The sequence below is a fragment of the Chironomus tepperi genome, unplaced genomic scaffold (assembly GCF_022539635.2).
Source record: "Chironomus tepperi strain 1889 unplaced genomic scaffold, CSIRO-AGI_Ctep_v1 contig_309, whole genome shotgun sequence".
NCBI lineage: Eukaryota > Metazoa > Arthropoda > Insecta > Diptera > Chironomidae > Chironomus > Chironomus tepperi.
Genome location: NW_027226431.1, coordinates 951425 through 969405, shown reverse-complemented (window position 1 = coordinate 969405; position 17981 = coordinate 951425). Strand labels below are relative to the sequence as shown.

Genomic DNA, 17981 nt, shown 5'->3' with positions numbered 1-17981 from the left:
TCAATAAGTACGAAACAATGCAGCAAATTTCTCGAAATCAGCCATGTAGTCAATAGAATACCTCACGTCTTTTTGTCAACACAGTGCTCTTAAGATCAGGTTTAAAATATTATTTATCTGATTTTATGGACACTTAATGTAATGTAGACATCATTTAAATTGAAAAATCAGTCATTTTTGTACATTTGACAGTGATTATCTAGCTTAAAAGCTCCCAATTATAGCAAAAAGTTCGTTAAAATTCAAATCAATGTTCAAAACCATTCAAATGTCAAATATTATAGGAACATTTGAATGGTTTTCAATATTTAAAAAATCCGTTACAAAATTGATTCAACAATTCAATTCAATTCAACAATTTTCCATCCAATCCGACATTATTTAATTGCCAGACAACCTTCATTTTATTCCTACAAAACACAGCCAACACTGATGATATCTAGGAAAAATCATCCCCTACATAAATATACAAAAGCTATCAAAAAATCACCAAAGCATGAACCTTGAAAAAATATAACTCGTGCTCAAACATATGAATCCCTTCTGTCTATATATACATACATTCCGATTTATTAGACTTAATTTTTATTTAAAACCAAAAGAAGCAATCCATGATCGTTAGTAATTTTGTATAAATTATACCTTTGACTTTTCATTCGTCTGCAAACACATGTCACTCATTTTTATTTTTTATTTCCATACCAAATGAAGAAATCGTACATAAAGGTATGAGAACTGAATGGAAAATCTCCCCTTTTGTATGTTGTTCATCGTTGAGGTTTGATGATCATTTCATTGATGACATTTGGTAAATTCGTTACATAAAACGTGAAAATAGAGCAACATTAAGGCAACATCCAGCGACTGTACAGAAAAAATATCATTAAACTTTCTCCACAGCCATCATAAACAATTTTCAATTTTCATCCATGTCCATCACCACCTTGCATTTACCAAATGCTGTTAAGAATTGTGCATAAATTATCATTATATTGTTAATTATGACGTTAAGAACGACAAGAAGCCGCTTGCATGCAGCGAGAAAGTAAAAGAAAGAACAGCAAAGAGAAAAAAAAAAATCCCAAATTTCATTAATTTTTTTATGTTTCTTCTTCAGTCATCATATATTCTTCCTTATTAATAAGTAAGTAAGTATGGAAGCAAAGGAACAAAGTGTCCACGAGCCAAAGAATATGTGAGGAAAAGGTGGAATGATAAAACGGAAGAAATTTTGCCCAGGTCGATGGGATCGTTGAATTTGCTACGGTGCTTGTTTTTTTAAGGAACGTGTTCTTGATTGATAGACTGAGTTCAATTAGCTATCTTGGGTCTATTTTTAAATCGAATTTATTTAATTTATTTTGTTGGCATTTTCTTCTGTCTAGAATTTAATGCTTAAAATATTCTAGTTCTAGATCCCAGCATGCTTGATTTTATTTGGTCAAGATCCCAGTGAGAATTGAATTTTAAGACAAAATAAAATAACTTTTATTCAGGATTTGAAAAGTAACGGAAGTTCAAAATTCAAAATAAAGTTCAAACTTTGAACCACGGAATTTTTGGCGCGAACTTTAAACGTGTTTTTGGAGAGAAAATTCATTTTAATTTGATTAATTAAAGTAAGAAAAAGGCCAGTCAATAAGAGATGATCTAAAGAGAAGGAAGTCGCTTGCATTAGAAAAAACGATGTGGAAACAAAGAGTTGCAAGTAACAAAAAGAACGTCAACAGTGAACAGGAGCTGTGGGACAACTACAAGTGCGAGATAGAGAATTACAAGTCCGACAATCATCGATATTACCAGCAAACGTGGCAAAATTCAAGGAATATTCAAAAGTCATATAAGATTCCAAATCGCAAGCCTTACGACAAACAACACAAATCTTTAATTTCCACTTCAACTTTTTCATTAAAGGAACTGGATGAAATATGATTTGAAGATTAAACATCTATGCTAATCCTTCGGCAGAGTTAAAATATTCGTTGAAATATCAAGTATCAGATCCATAAAAGTTTATCAAGCTCATCCATTTGCATTCCTACTTGCTCAATTACTTTGCTGTTTCCGTACAGATTAACTGTGATCCATAGACTCTCTTAGTTGGAGTCTGAAGCTGGCTGCCCTCTGTAAATCATCAATGTCAAGTGCTACATTGTCTCTCCCCAGTCTCTGCATTCCTAGACTCACCAAATCAAGTCCCCTTCTCTATTCATTTCCTTTCACAAAATACAAATGCGTTAAAAATGACAAGTCATTTGAGTCTCAAACCTATAATTACAAGAAAACAATTCTCAAGATTTGTTTGGTCACGACAAAAAAAAAAGGAAAGAAAGAAAAAGCAATCAAGAAGTCACCGAAGCATAAAACAGCAGCACATGTTGATCCACTGGGCAAACACACGTGAAACACGCGCCAAAAAAGCTTCAGTTATGTTAATAAATAAATGTATGAACATGTAAGTGTATATAACATATTCTGAAGAAAGAGCCCGAGCAAGTTAAGAAAGGTATAAGGAGAAGGAGAAAAACAGCTGTCTCTCGCGCTTTGAATTTTTTTATATGTTCGGACGATGTATATACGAGGGAAAGAATTAACAACAACAACAGCGAAAGCATCACCCAAAAAGTGATCTTTGATATTTTTTTTCTCTCTCCCCGACAGGTGCATCAGCTGTATTGTTTATTGCGATCGAAATGAATCTTTGTGTGTAATTTGATTGGAAGCACGGGCAGTTGGTGCCGTTTTTAAAAATTCTTTTCGTTCTTCCTCTTATCCATCGTCGCAACAGTCAGTCAGTCGTTACTTCTTTGACCAAGAAAAATCAATGCATATTTTGTGGATGTTAAGCATCGGTCATTAAAAACGCAATATGTTAAACTGGTTTATGGATGGATGTTCATGTTCTTGCTATCGGAATGAGAAGAGGACCAGTGCTATTATCAATATTTTGAACCTTGCTCAATATCTCGCAACATTGTATGATTTATGAAGTTCTCAAGATAAGGACACAATGTTGTGACTTCTCATCATAAAATTATTCATAATTTTCTTATTGATTAATTGATTCTTAAACATGACTTTTCATGTTGGAACTCTTTTTCATTCAATATTCTTATAAGTTATGACAATTTTTTTTTTCTTACTTTTTTCCATTAATTGAAAAATTTTTGTTGTTCCTTTCTTTTTTTTATATATCGATCAAAAGATAGCGGGTAATTATTAATTCACGCAGACGTAAACGCTGAGCAGCTTGAAATAAAAGACACAATTTTTAAATTTACAAGAATTTACAAGTTTGAAAACCCAGTTGCTTAACATTGAATTTTAGAATATTTTAAAAATTATCAGTGATTACTAAGTTTTTCAAATTTGATGTAATTGTGTTTGGTTTTAAAATTAGAAATCGATTACTGTTCCTGGCTCAAGAAGCTCCATGACGCAAAAGAATAATGAAAAAATGTCAGTTCAACGTGCTGACAGAGAATTTGAAAACAAGGTGACAGCCAGAAACAGTCAGATGAAAAACCTTCTGTTGTAACCTAAGCTCAACATTGTTACAGTAAGTACTGTTCTTAGATCTTTTCATTAGTTATATTACTCTTGAAAGAATCCTCATTGCATATTCGAGTACTCGAATTTTGCTTCTGTCGAATTGACGTCGAATTTGACGTCTGAAATCAAAACAGCTTGAATGTAATTATTAAGTCTGAGAATTTAAACGTTATCGAATTTCAAAATATTATTAAGCATTCACAGGCTGTGATAATTAATGGTGTCTAAAAAGCTTTTATCTAAATAACTACCTAAAGACAACTTTATAATCTATCCGAATGACCTCGTAGTGTCGTGAGCATATGTGCGAATCCTTGTCACATAAAAAACGCTATGTCAGTGTTGTCCAAACATTTTTGTGCCACGACACACTATTTTGTCATACCACAATCGTAACCGCAATAATGTGACGCGGTACAGAGTTTAGACAACACTACTTTATATAATATTGAAAGACCACAGTTTTACGCTTTTGCAAAACAGGCGGCAACTTCATTTACGCGACAGAATCGTAAATCGCATTTTACACCGTGCAAATAGATAGAAGTCCGCCGTCAAATAACCGTCAGTGTAACTTCGCGTCTAATCTTTATTGCGGCAACAAAGCTTTGCCCCTAACGAACACAGAATGTTATTTAGAAAAGATTAGACAAATTTATGAGGGTTCCATAATTATTCATCCAAAATTACTTAAATTCCACAAATGAAACCTCAATGAGGGTAGCAACAAGTTAGCCAAAAACAACTAATCAAGCCTTAAAATTGATTAATTCCAAAACGATAAGCCAAGAAAAAGGAGGCATAGATATAGAAAAACGAAAGTTATTTATTCGTGTGCTTCGTTATGTTCATCATAAATTTTTATTATCTTCTTCATCATTAGGTATCTTTCGTTTAAATAAGTATTGACCTAATTTCACAATTTGTATTATTTAACAATATTATCAACATCTAAACATCCTTAAAAGTCTCCGGATAGAACATTTCCAAAATACATATATATCTTTATTGTTCTAATAAAAAATAATAATTATATGTTTATTTGGCAGGGGATAAATATATATCATAGATATGCTGTAAATAGTAATTTAATAGAAATTCAGCTAGAATCTTACATAGGAAATAATAAGTATACAGAAAAATAAATAATTTAAAAAATTCCTTTCTTATGGAAATGCCTTGTTCCGAATTTTTAAAGAATTCACATCTAGTGTGAGTCAATTGATTTTTGCGAGTTTTTTTAGTAATGTGAGATGGATTCAATCATCATTATAGGAAGTAATTCTAATCCACTAATTACTACGAGTTAGATTTCAAAAGAAATCCAACTGAAATTAAATTAAATCCATCGGATTAAAATTAAATCCGACGGATTAGATTAACACTGAAGTTAGTTGTTCTACAAATTACTGTGCTTCTTGCCAAAAAATATAAAGTACCTCAAATAGAAACTAAATTGCTTGTGTTCGTGAATATTGTATGGTTATTGTCATTGTGTTACCTAAAAAAACAATTCACTAAGATCGGCGATTTTTACACAATTACAATAATTAGAAACTGCTTCCTCCTGTACCAGTCATGCGATTATACAATTCGTTCATCTGTTCCATAAAGATAAATGTAATCACAGTATGTGGACCTAAACGGAAGTAATATGGCCAGAATCCTTTCCATAATGCAAATACACCTTCTTGACGACAAACTTTCGTAAGAACGTCAATAGCACCCTTGTATTCCGCTGAACCGTCTGGTCCAATCTTCATGTTCTGTATTCTGTAGATTAAAATCAATTAAATTAATTAACAATTACTTAACTCAAAAGCTTATCAAATTTACCTAGTCTTTGCGATATCGACAGGCATGGAAGCAATTGTTGTGACCAATCCACTAATCATACTGGCAACAAAGTGAAGTGAAATGCCTTCCTGCATACCATTATTAATAAGAATACGCTTAGCTTGACTGTATGATGATAATTGAGCAGCATTAACTACAGCAGCACGTCCCATAGTTGGAATACATCCACGCCATAATGTCAAGACACCTTCCTCGCGGACCATACGTGAAATAGCATTAACAACTGATGTATAATTTCGTCTTTGATTAAGTGGCAATTTTCCATCAGCAGTCATACGAATAAGTGAAATTTCAGCTGGATTACCAACAAATGATCCTGTTACGCCAGCAGCCACACCAAGTCCCATAGAAACAAAAAGATTTGCTTGCTTTCCTGTCTTACTTTTGTATGTGTCATTCAAAAAGGTATAAGTGCCAAGACGTGTTGTTGTATATGTCGCTTGACGTAAAAGACCAGCTGATAGACCTTTGTATAAAGCTCGAACGCCTTCACGTTTTGCGATTTTTGTAAATGCATCAAACATTCCAGTATATTCCTTGGCAGTTCCACCTTGACCGGAAATTTGTAATCGGGTCTTGACCAAATCAAGTGGCTGTACAAAAACTGTTGCGCCCATCCTAAAATTAAAGGCTTCTTATCAATAAAAGGGGTCATGACAATTGCAATATTTATTTGATAATGCACGGTAGCCGACATGTTTTGTTGGGCGATAACAAGACCTTGAAGATTTATCAAGAATATTGAACTGAAGTTTGGTTTATCTCGTCGCTCAACAACAAACAGCTGATTAACACTGATCGACATTTGACGTAAGTTTATTCTAGCAATTTGAAGCATCGTGCTGATCAACAAGCATATTTCTCAAAATAAACCTTTTATTCTACTTGTTGTTATTTACGAATCTTCTTATTATTCAGTCATTTTCACACATTAAAGACGCAGATTTTTATTCACTGTCAAGATTACACATGATCGAGCCCCACAAAAGAAAATGTATCTTGTGTACATACGAGAACTGTCTAATAATAGACGGTAATGTTTGTCGCATGACGGGAATGTCTTGCGAAAATCTTAGTAGGCAATGAGAAAAATTAAATAAATTTTTCATTCTAATTTTTCGTCTATAAATTAAATATCGTAGATCGTTGTGACGAAATTAATGAAGACCATTGAACTTCATGTATGCAAGTGATTTAATATTGCACGCTATGACGGCATTAATGTAAATCCGTTGTTTACAGCTTGAATCTTAATATAATTTTTCTTAATCGGTTGACATTTTTTCATTAAATAATATTAAGAATCATTGCAGATAAGATAGCAGGATAAAGATAATGTCAAGTAAACAGGCTCGACAAGCTCTTATCGCGAATTATTTTTGTGTTCTACTATCAATATTCATGTACAGCTATCAATAGATTATGTTTTAACGACCTGTTGTCAATTGATTTAATTGCATGTTGTATGACGTGTGTAGATCAAGGTTAGATCTTAATTGTATGCATGGAGAAAGATTTATGCTGTACACATGTTGCACATATTGAAATTTTCAGGCTCAAAAGCTATTGGAATTACGTAAAGTACACCTTGAAAGTACAGTGAAAATATTGACGAAACGAAAATGAGCAGATCTATTTTCTCCACAGTTGAAAAGAAAATTGAGTGATACTGTAGATCATACATGAGTCATGTCTATTTTTTGGGGTTGTATGCTGCATAGTTCAGTCACAAAGTTATTCAATCTGATGACAGAAATGTCTTAATATTGTTTTTAAGGAACACACGGGCGCGTTTAATTATATAAAATCACGGGATTCGGTTCTCGATGATGTAAATTAGTCGGAACGATAATTTTTCTTCAAGGTCTTTTGAATCATGCCTCAATGTCATACACGTTCTAAAAGAATTAACGAAATAATCAGTCAATATTAATATTAACACTTACCCGGCACTTCCTCCAAAAAGATACTGGAGATATGCTGGCTTTTTCTTTGGAGCCACTGGAGCTGGTGCTTTGGAGTCACTCATTTTTTGTCGATTCTTTTAAACTTTTTAATTAGGAAATCAGAAACTTAATTTTTTGCCTATTCAAGCAATCAAATAATATAAAATTGTATGTGACTTCTGTTGTATTAAATGCTGACACCTCGTATGAGATGTGATGTGGCGCTTACTATGGGAAATACTGACGGAATCGAGAGCTTTAAAAAAATTTTACTCAAAAATGTTTTCTTCTTATTTTTCACAATTTTATTTTTTGTTGTTGTAATTTCCAAAAATTCAAATTTTGAAAAGACGTTAAACTTACGCAAAGTTTACTATTCATTTTTTCATGGAAATTCTTAAGCCGACTTTGATTTTGTTAATTTTATGAATGAATGCTATCTTATTTAATTATTTACAGTATTAAATGTCTGATGATAATAAGGTTTATGATGAAAATACATAGAATCATTAGATATATTTTGAATAATCAAAGCACATGACATACTCTGGATCAAAGTCTTTTGTTTACTTTTAATAAATTTCATTAATTCAGCTAAAATGCTATGATATTCAATAAAAATAGATAATGGATGTAAATCAAGTGCTTTCAACAGCAAGTTCACACGTAACAAATTCACAGGTATGTTGTCAAATTGCTCAACAAGGCTGGAAATTAAAAAATAATTTAATTCACAGCCAAAACAAGAAGATGTCGATGTACTGAAGGCTGAAAATGTGAATTTACAAGCTGACTGCTGCTTATTTTGCAAGAATTGTGAGTTCATCACGTTCTCACAAGATGTCTTGTCTACCCACAACTGTCCAAATCAGATCCCAGAGAAGTTTTTCTGTCCTGGATATCAAGTCTGTAAAATGGGAAGTTTTACATCAATGGAATCTCTTAAAGTGCATTTACAGATTGACCATAAAGTGATTGAAGATGATCTAGACAAGTTTCTAGCTAATATGCAGTCGTCTGAGAATCAAACACAAAACATCCAGATTGTTGATTATAATTTATTAAGAAATCCAGCTAGTTCTATGAATGAGTCACCAAATAAGCCTAAGAGCAAGATATTCATTAAAGACGTGACACTGTTAAGAAAACCAGATCTGCCAAATGAGATTAATCTTCCAAACATATTCGATTCATTGGACTTAACACACGAAGATGACATCTTTGATGACTTTTTGGCTACTGACGAACCTGAAGACTTTGACTTTGATTTTGAGGAACCGACTGTAAATATCGAACAAGATGATGTGATTATAGCAAATTCTGGAATTCTAAATAATGCTGATGGTTCATTGCCTGGAAAAATTTACGTCCGCAAAAATTTATGCGATGAATTGACTAAAACTGACAGTTCCGAACCTGACTTAAAATCGACAGCAGCATATGAAAGCTCAACGAGTAAAATCTTCGTCAGAAGTCATGAAAGCTTAACGAGTCAAGTAATAACAACAGATGTAGCACAACAGCCATCAGAATCATCAACTCCCGACTGTGTCATCGTTTCGTCTGAAGTAATTCAGGAAGCACCGACACCAAAAAAGATTTTCATTAGGAATATTGAAACTCTAACTAATCCACAAGCAGCAGACGCGATTAATAAGCCATTCTTTGATGAAAATGTTGAAAACCCAACTGCAAATTTCTTAAACCATACAAGTACTAATTATGCTAATGCATTTACGCCCTCAATTTATGTTAGAAGTTATGACAGTTTAATTAGCGAATCTCATCAGCAAATAACGACTGAAACAACAGAAGAGACATCTCAGTCTGTTTGTAAAATATCTATCAAAAATATGAATACATTAATAGAGCCGACTCTAATGAATCCACCGTCTTTAGGTAATATTTATGGATATTTTGCTTCTTGAAACTTACTGCTAGTCTAAAATACTTGAAAATAACGGCTAAAATTGATTTAAATAATTAACGGTCAATACTTTTTTGAAATTTTCAAATATTTTATGACCGTTAATTTTCAAATTTTTTATGGCGGTTATTTTGAGGACATTCAATATTGATTATATTATTAACCAACTTAATTGTCCATTCTAATTAACTAATTACTTTTTCATGTATATAAATAGGAATTTTTGGAACAGCACAAAATCTGGTCATTCACATGCGACAAAATACAACTGATGAAAATTTAATCGATTTCCGTGACACTAGCGTGACTCCAGATACGTTACCAGGCAGTTCAAATGTATCAACATGCGGTGGAACTGATGATGTAATTCTGCTAGACGATAGCGAGATCAATGACAATTCATTCACGACATATCCGAGTGTCGCAGATTTGCAGACAAATTTAGATCCAATGAATATCTGTATTGAGAGTGAAAAGATTTTATCTGAAGAGGTCGTGATTGAGAGCAATGAGATTGAAAATCCTGAAAGAAATCAGACGCCAAATGACAAGCCAAAAATTGACATAACACCGCACGAGAATCAGATCACGGAAAATCCTGAAGATCAGCCAATGACAAGAATACCAATGGATATAGTAACAGTTAATGAAGAAATTGACACAGAAAAAGACGTGCCGAAAAAGAAATTGAAGATAATTAAAATAATTCGTGTCAAAAAGAAAGCAGCAGAATCAACGACCATAAATCCACTCGATGAAGTTCAAGTTATTTTTAAATGTAATATTGGAGAATGCTCACAACACTTCTCGTCCGCAAAACTACTCAATTACCATAAACGATGTCATTTTAATATCAATCAAATTGTGTGTCCGGAATGTAATAGTCAAGCATTTAAAAATTACAACACACTTCATACACATTTATGGCGAAATCATTCAATTGACATGGACCTATTTGGCTGCAAATTGTGCAATTTTAAGACCCCAATCTTGTCACGTCTAAAAGATTTCCATCAAAAGATTCATTCAAATGAAAAGAATTACAAATGTGACTACGCGAATTGCAATAAACGATTTAAGAATGAAAAGCAGCTTAAGAATCATTCACAAATTCATAAGGCTGTGAAGCAAAAGAACAAAAGTATTCAGGCTAATGACAATGATTCAACGAAAAAGATCAGATGTCAGATTTGCAACAAAGGATTTTCAAGTGAGTCTGGCCTTTATATCCATTTTATGGAACACAAGAATGACGAGAAGAGATTTATATGTGAAGAAAAAGGATGTGAATACTCAACGAATGATCACAATAGTTTCAGACGTCATAAATTTCAGCACTCTAAAACTCATCAATATACATGCCCGGCTTGCGATTATAAATCCATACAAAGTAACACTTATCGTAAGCACTTGGAGAAACAACACAAAGAACTTGCTGAAAGTTTACTGTTTAAGTGTGGCTCTTGTAAATTCGTCACAATAAGTAAGATTAAATACGATGGACATGTTGCGAAGCATTTTGGAGATGTTTAGACCTTTTTTTGATAGAATTTATGATAAACAATTTATCTGTGATATATATATTTATTAAAGTAGATTATGCGCCAATATATTGAAGAATTTCTGAAATAAAAAGAATTATAGCCTGAATAGTAATCAATTGACTTTTATTTTTCAAAGTAAATAAGCACATGAAGCTGAAATTTGGTGAAATTGTTTGTGTGTGGTGAGTTTGATTTCAAAATTTCTTCAAAAAAAGTTTAACGGAAATTTGAAATTTAAAATAATTTCACCTCAAAGTGGTGAAATTGGACTTAAGTCACCGCTTTAATGGTGAATTTGTTACAAAGTTCATATTTAAATTTCAAAAATCCGTTAAAAATTCATATTTTTGATAAAATCTCTAAATCACAAAGCAATAAAAAGACAAAATTTTCAAAATTTTTCTTAATTTTTATTTCCAAAAAAAAAGATTTTTACTTTACTATAATTTTAATTTCAGTGGTGAAAAATGATTATAGTGACGATTCATTACATTTTATTCATTTTTAGTGAACAGTAATCTTTAAAATAATTGATTAGTTACTTTTTATTTATATTCTGAGTTGTCATTAAATTAATTTGAAGATTGTTACTGTCGGCTCTTCATTGCTTAAGCACTAAAATAAAATTTTTGATTTTAAAAATGGCCGTTCAATCTCATCATGTTCGTCTGTCAATCTTCACATCATCAATCTTTTCTTTTTTTTTCGCGTAGAAAAATTTAAATTATCTTAAAATCAGTCTTGTTAAAATGAAAAATATAAGAAATCGGAAAAATATTAAGTAAATAAGGCACAAGAAAAAAGGAAGATAAGAAAGATAAAGTAACTAATAATTTGCTAAGCGTTAAACACTTAATGACTCTAGATAGCTAGCTAACGACCAGAATATGTGAATAATCATTAATGCTGTATTAAAATAGTATTATTAATATTATTTGAGTGGGTTAAATCGTATCATTAAAGAAATATAAAATGCCTATAAATTATGAAATTAAACCTTAATTCTTCGCACGCCACATTCAATACAGAATTTGGCTGTTGCAACAACAAATTTATATCCACACATGTGACAAAACTTTGATAACTTTAAGGCGTCATTTGCTTGCTCATCACTATTACTCATCGATCGTCCCAATTGTGGATTACCATTTTTCGGAATCATTATTGTTTCTTGAAAAGCAGGCGCTTTAACGGGACTCAAGACAATTTCTGTTGTTTTTAGTTCCAAATGTTGTCGTGGTGGTACAGGTGGCGGAATATATGAAGGCGGTGGACGAATGTAATTTGCATTTCCGTTCGAGTGATTTGGAATTTTACGATAATCGAGTGGCGATTGAGATTGTCGTGACAAGCTGTAAAAGATGTGAAAATAAAGTCATTAATTTTATTATTTTATTTTTGGAGCAATTTTCATTTTTGGAAGTGAAAACTATAAAATTTTAAATAATTCAATATTAACGGTTTTTTGAAATTTGAATAAACAAACAATACAAATTCAGCGGTTTATTCAAAATTCAAATTTAACGACATTTGTCTGGATTAAAATAAATCCTAGGATTTAAGAGTCAGATTTAAATTTAATCCTAGGAGTCAGTAGATACACAGCACAGTTAGAATGCAGTTTTCTCTATCCTAAGAAAGTGGACTGCATAATAAAACTTAATAGAGATCCACCCATCTATAAACAAACCCAGAACAATAAAGCAATATAGCTACATTTTAAAAAGGAAATCTAGGCTAATAGGGGATAGTCATAGCAATAATTATTTACCTTCCATATGCAGAATCAGCGCTTGATTTAGATCGTGTTGTTTGCGATTCACTTGGATCAGTTTCAAAGCTATTGCTCTCATCAGAATCAGAATTACCAGAAAGCATTTTACATAAATTATCGAGTTTCTCCATTCCAGTCATGTCATTTTGTGTCTTTTGTTGTTGCTGCTGCTGCTGCTGTTGGGGTGGCTGATTTTGATTTTGTTGAATTGGTATTGGCCTACTCGCAATATTATTATTATTAACGTTATTAATGATATCATCCTTAATATTTTTTGACTCATCTTTACGATTATTAATCAAGTGATTGTTGTTGTTCTCCTCATCCGCTTTCACTGACTTATTTAACAACATTTTATAGTCTTTAAATATTGGAAATTTCTCATCGTCGGTGAATGAAGCAATGAATTGATCAAAATCAAAGTCTTCAAATATTGATTCAGTATTTGATGTTCTCGAATCAGGTCTGATCAGGCTATTGTTCTTACTGTTATCACTACTGCTTGGCGGTGTCGTTTTCATCATTGTTTCCGCTGGTTCTGTGTCAAATAAAATATTATTCATATCATATTTCTTTTGACGTCTTAATGCACTTCCACTGCGACGACTTGTCGTGTTTGATTGACCAGGTGTCATCTTTTCTGGAGATTCACGCGGTTCCAATGATGGCGATCGACTTTTATCACTAATATTATTATTATTGCTAAGCAAAGGCAAATTATCACATGCATTTATCAATTTTAATGGTGCTGAATGACTTTTGCCACTATCGGTTGTGTCACTTTGTTGCTGTAAGCTTGTATTCAACTTATCAATTGATATTAGTTCCTTCTCTTGCTCCATATTACTTAAATGATTATAATTGTTGACAATTCCATTTGTTTTTGGTTGTGGCTTCATTACCATCGTCTTTCCATTTATATCCGGTAACTTTTGATCTTTTAGAAGGAAATTTGTTGTTGATCGTTTACTCAAGCTGTTATTGCTCTTATCTTTAAGGTCCTTTTCTGATAATTGCGATGATAATTCACTTTCATATTTAAGAAAGAGAGCAAGTGAGTCTGTTTTTGATAGTGGATAGTCTGCAGATGGCATGTTTGGATTCTTTAAATCCAATTTTAAATTCTTTCTAAACAAACCATTTCCTTTGTCTCTCATTAATACAGGCTTATTGCTATTAATATTATTATTTGTATTACTATTATTGCTAAAGACAGGCAAAGTTGGTGATGGAGATGGTGACTGTGATGATCTTAATAAATTATGTGGAGGCGATGCTGCTTTCTCAACTAATTGTATGGCACTATATGGTGACTTAATCGGAAGCTCATCATAATCGGTTGCCTTTACGAAATTTGGTGAAATTGGACCATCATCAGTAATGCCACAATGGACATTTGATTTAATTGGTGGCGTATAAACAGGCTTCGGCTTGCGATTTGATATTCTCAGTGATGAGGTGCGTCTAAAGTTACTTTGCATTTTTGGGATTGGCTGTGGTGTCTTTGGAGATATTGTTTGACTCGTGAACGACTTTGACATTATATCGTTATTACTTTTGTTATGTTTATTATTACTAATGCCGCTACTCGGTGTGGTCATCATTGAATTAATCATTTTTGTCGATGGTGTCGGTGTCGTAGGCGAAAAAAGTTCTTCGAGTTGTTTCTTCGCTGAGAGAAATGGATCGTAATTTCCACTAAAAAGTATGAGGGTAAGTATTGTGATTTATTAGACAAACTGTATGTTTAGGGATAAGCTACAAACTCACTTTTCACTGGTGAATGACGATGTCATTGAATTTATAGTCGAATCGAAATCTGCTAGACTATTTGTCGATCCATTGCAGCTTGTCGAATATTTTTCTCTGGTTACACCGCGTTTGGTTCTATAAATAAACAACAGACATTCATTTATGAGTCATGAATAAGGCAAATCAACAATAACTCACTTTAAATTCGGTGCTTTATATCCAATTCTTGTTTTGAGTCTCTCTTTCGCAATCGATACTGTTCTCGGGTCAGGATTTGGTTTAATGAGAGACTTTTCCTTGCACCATTCCACATGTCGATCGTAAGCTGTAAATGGACAACATTAAGTACCAAAATATTATTTAAATCCACAAATTCTCACCTTTAAAGCCAAAAACTCTCTCACAATAAGGACATTTTTCTGGGCTGGGTTGTGACGTCGATCGTTTAGCAACTGGTCGCGAAACATTACTTGCTAGACTTATTGTGGAACTCTTTCGACTCATATTGTCAAGTGGAATATGTCGTGGCTCTATTGATGGTGCTGGTTGTGATTTAAGGCTCGTTACGCTTGGTTTGCGTTGCAAAAACTGCAATAAATAAAGAAAAAAATTATTAAAAACATGAAAAATGACTCATTGATCCCCGCTTCTTTACAGATTTCTCTCTCGTTTGTGACTGCTTAATAAGAAAAAAACAAAAATATTAAATTACATTATTCAGAATATGCTACTGTGTCTACTTTATACACAATAATCTGAATGAGAGATTTTTAAATAAAGAATATTGCTTAAGAATACAAAAATAGAAACAGACGAAAACCACTTGAAATAAATAACAAAAAACTCCAACTTTCTTTAATTCTCTCCTCAAAAAAATACACTAAGTAAAATTCTCGACGAGATGTTCTATTCAGATGTTGTAAAATGTGACTGAGAAATGTTGCGAAAAGTATTATAAAAAGTCTCATTGCAATATGTGGATTTGAAATTAACTATACAACAATCTTACAAAACAACAGTCAAGAATGAGTAAGATAGAGAGAGAAATGAAGAAAAAATGGCATAAAAATGGATGTCTTGAAGTCCATTTTGGGAATCCCTTTGCCATGACATCCACCTTGTTAACTAGTTATATAAAAAGATCTTTTAGTCATCTTGAATGTAAATTGTTTTAAAGTTGAAGCATAAAATTTGAATTTGATGAGATTTTAACGGTTAAATGAAATCTGAATTTCAAAACCATTCAAAAGTCGATGAAATTTTTAACGGTTAAATGAAATTTGAATTTGAAAACCATACAAATGTTGAGGAAAATAAAACATTTGTATGGTTTTCAAAAATTTGGAATTTTCTTAAAATTGTTGCCATGCATCAGGCAAATTAAGAAAACATTAAGCAGTTCTCGATTCCTTGGGCAGACTGAAAGTTTTCCGAAAGAATTCTAAACTAGTAAATAATAAAGAAATTCTAAATGAGAATATATGGGGAATTCTCATTGTCGCTTATATGGAAAGGAAGTGAATACATCAATTAGTATAATTCACGTTCCTTCTTATTGCTTCCTCCTACTACCATTTTATTCGCAGTCATAATAAAATAGAATATATATTCGCAAAAAAATTCATGTTTCGCGATAATAAATTAAATTAGCGAGAAACGAGAGAAGTCACACAATAAATAAAAGCACCAAGCATTTACATTGTCATAACATACCGTTTTTGGTGGTGAAACTCTTGTCTCTGTTGGTGCTGAGGCAACAAATTCTGTTCCTTTAAGCCGTTGTCGTGATGAATCAAAAGGCTTTCTACTTTTTGTGTTTATTCTTTCGCATATCATGACGTGTTTTAGAAGCGTTTCAGGTGCGAAACGTCGACTACACACAGGACACAGATCAAGCCGAATATTTGGTGGTGGAATTTCAATAAATATTTCATTTATTTGTTGATTCTCGTCGTGATGTTGATGCTGTTCAGGCTGATAAAGACGTGAATAGTCGGCATTGAAATCTGAAGGATAAAAAATAATTTATGGAAACGATTAGCACATTATGATCTGTTAATTAAGCTACGATATATTGTATAGTGATTAGTAGTAATTTGGTTCCGCTGCTGCCAAACTTGGATAATTAAAATTTAATGAACATTCTTTTCTCTTTTCTGCCTAATTTTTTTGTACATCGTGACTATCGTTTGCGCTTAAACGTGATTTTTAATTATTAGCTGCTGATTGCTGTTTTTGGAATTACTAAAGATTATGATTATTCTTGGAAAAGCCTTAAATAAGCTAAAAATTCCAGAAGAGTCACCAAAAAGTCCATCTTTTTCTTTATTTACGCAATAAATTGCAATTTATTGTATCGATTAACGTGTCACAACGTAATGCCAATAAAACAGTAATTGCCTTTTTATTATGACATATACATTGATGTGGTCAATCAAAATATGATCGTAGGTGGGTGAATATAAAAATCAAACAAAGCAAAAAGTGCAACAACCGGTTTTTGTGTCTTTACTTTACAGTGAATTTACACAATGTATAATGAGACTGTTGTGCGCGGTATGTCCGTTGACTTGTATGTCACCTTGTAATTAGTTTTAATTGGTGCCTTAGTGTCAAGTTACTTGATTCTAAAATAACCGTTGAGCTCTAAATTTGAATTTTTTAGTCAAAATTTTCAAAAAATTTTTTGACTGTTGATTTTTAAATATTTTTTGACCGTTATTTTTTGAATTTTTCGGAGCCGTTAAATTTTAAACTTTAAATCAGTTTGAATTTGTTAATTCCATTAAATTAATACACACTTTGATCTTCTAGATTTCATAGAATGCGCTTCCATAAATCTAAGAAATCATGTCTGTACTAGTTTTCTGTAGCTAGCTACTCATATGACACGATTTACTCTAGTTAATAAATATAATACATATTTAATTAAACGATTCCAAGTTCTCTCACAGTCAGTCCTTCTTGATTATTTATTTATTTTGATCTCTAAAAACTTGAATTTCTTCATTCTTATGCGAATGAATTCCTTCAATTCGATGAGATTTTACGCTCGATTTCAATGCTTGAATATCTTCTTCTTTTTAACTTATTTCATATTCCTTCCATTTATTTTCAAGGTAAACTGGAGATGTTTTTGACATTCTTATCATCTCTCGTGTGCTGAGCGGCTTTGTTTTGAAATAATTAAGCAGATTATTATCAAATTTGCTGACGTGAATTCTTTACAGTTCTCTCGATATTTTGCTCTCAACTTTAAGGTATGTTTGAGTAAATATTAAGTACGGACAAATATTACATCTATACTCTATCTTGGTTCTATTGACACATGCAATATGTTCTTTTGTTTCGCTTCAATTGTTGACAATTTATTGATTTTTCCGGCGCACAGAGATTGTCATAAAATTTAGTTTTATGGCGTTTATACTGTCACAACCTATCACGGAAAGAAATGTACAAAAGGGAAGCAGTGAAATGTTTACCATCAATTCTGGGTTACACACATATTTGATTGAAATGTAGTGCATTCAATAAAGGACTTTAAATATCATGTGAGTGAAATATTGTCAATAAAAAATGACATATTCATACATGACAGAGTTGCTAGCTGATTGCATGACTCTTGGTCG

At 32.3% G+C, this 17981-nt stretch overlaps 3 protein-coding genes across 8 annotated transcripts in view; 1 reads left to right on the top strand and 2 right to left on the bottom strand.

Moving 5' to 3' along the window:
- Positions 1 to 4374: 4374 nt before the first annotated feature.
- On the bottom strand, positions 4375 to 7604 carry LOC139092680 (mitochondrial 2-oxoglutarate/malate carrier protein-like). Its single transcript, XM_070643193.1, has 3 exons — positions 7356 to 7604; positions 5389 to 6027; positions 4375 to 5325 (listed from the first exon to the last, which is right to left on the bottom strand). The coding sequence occupies exons 1-3, from the start codon at positions 7436 to 7438 to the stop codon at positions 5103 to 5105; spliced, it is 945 nt and encodes a 314-aa protein (XP_070499294.1). The 5' UTR covers positions 7439 to 7604; the 3' UTR covers positions 4375 to 5102.
- A 310-nt stretch (positions 7605 to 7914) lies between these two features.
- LOC139092663 (uncharacterized) lies at positions 7915 to 10938 on the top strand. Its single transcript, XM_070643171.1, has 3 exons — positions 7915 to 8036; positions 8093 to 9254; positions 9500 to 10938. The coding sequence occupies exons 1-3, from the start codon at positions 7983 to 7985 to the stop codon at positions 10813 to 10815; spliced, it is 2532 nt and encodes an 843-aa protein (XP_070499272.1). The 5' UTR covers positions 7915 to 7982; the 3' UTR covers positions 10816 to 10938.
- A 276-nt stretch (positions 10939 to 11214) lies between these two features.
- Positions 11215 to 17981, bottom strand: part of LOC139092550 (myb-like protein AA) — a 30310-nt gene continuing 23543 nt past the window's right edge. For all 6 annotated transcript variants that reach the window (XM_070642981.1, XM_070642984.1, XM_070642982.1 and 3 more), the window contains 6 exons: positions 16066 to 16358; positions 14733 to 14940; positions 14551 to 14677; positions 14371 to 14487; positions 12598 to 14298; positions 11215 to 12178 (listed from right to left, as the gene is read on the bottom strand). In XM_070642981.1, coding sequence (XP_070499082.1) covers positions 11818 to 12178; positions 12598 to 14298; positions 14371 to 14487; positions 14551 to 14677; positions 14733 to 14940; positions 16066 to 16358 — 2807 coding nt within the window. In that variant the 3' untranslated portion in view covers positions 11215 to 11817. The remainder of the gene's footprint in view (positions 12179 to 12597; positions 14299 to 14370; positions 14488 to 14550; positions 14678 to 14732; positions 14941 to 16065; positions 16359 to 17981) is intronic.

Coding starts and splice junctions, on each gene's coding strand:
- LOC139092663 (XM_070643171.1), top strand. CDS start 7,983: ATGGATGTAAATCAAGTGCTTTCAACAGCAAGTTCACACGTAACAAAT. Junction 8,037..8,092: donor CACACGTAACAAATTCACAG/GTATGTTGTCAA, acceptor TTTAATTCACAG/CCAAAACAAGAAGATGTCGA. Junction 9,255..9,499: donor AATGAATCCACCGTCTTTAG/GTAATATTTATG, acceptor GTATATAAATAG/GAATTTTTGGAACAGCACAA.
- LOC139092680 (XM_070643193.1), bottom strand. CDS start 7,438: ATGAGTGACTCCAAAGCACCAGCTCCAGTGGCTCCAAAGAAAAAGCCA. Junction 6,028..7,355: donor CTTTTTGGAGGAAGTGCCGG/GTAAGTGTTAAT, acceptor CTTTAATTTTAG/GATGGGCGCAACAGTTTTTG. Junction 5,326..5,388: donor GTCGATATCGCAAAGACTAG/GTAAATTTGATA, acceptor TTTAATCTACAG/AATACAGAACATGAAGATTG.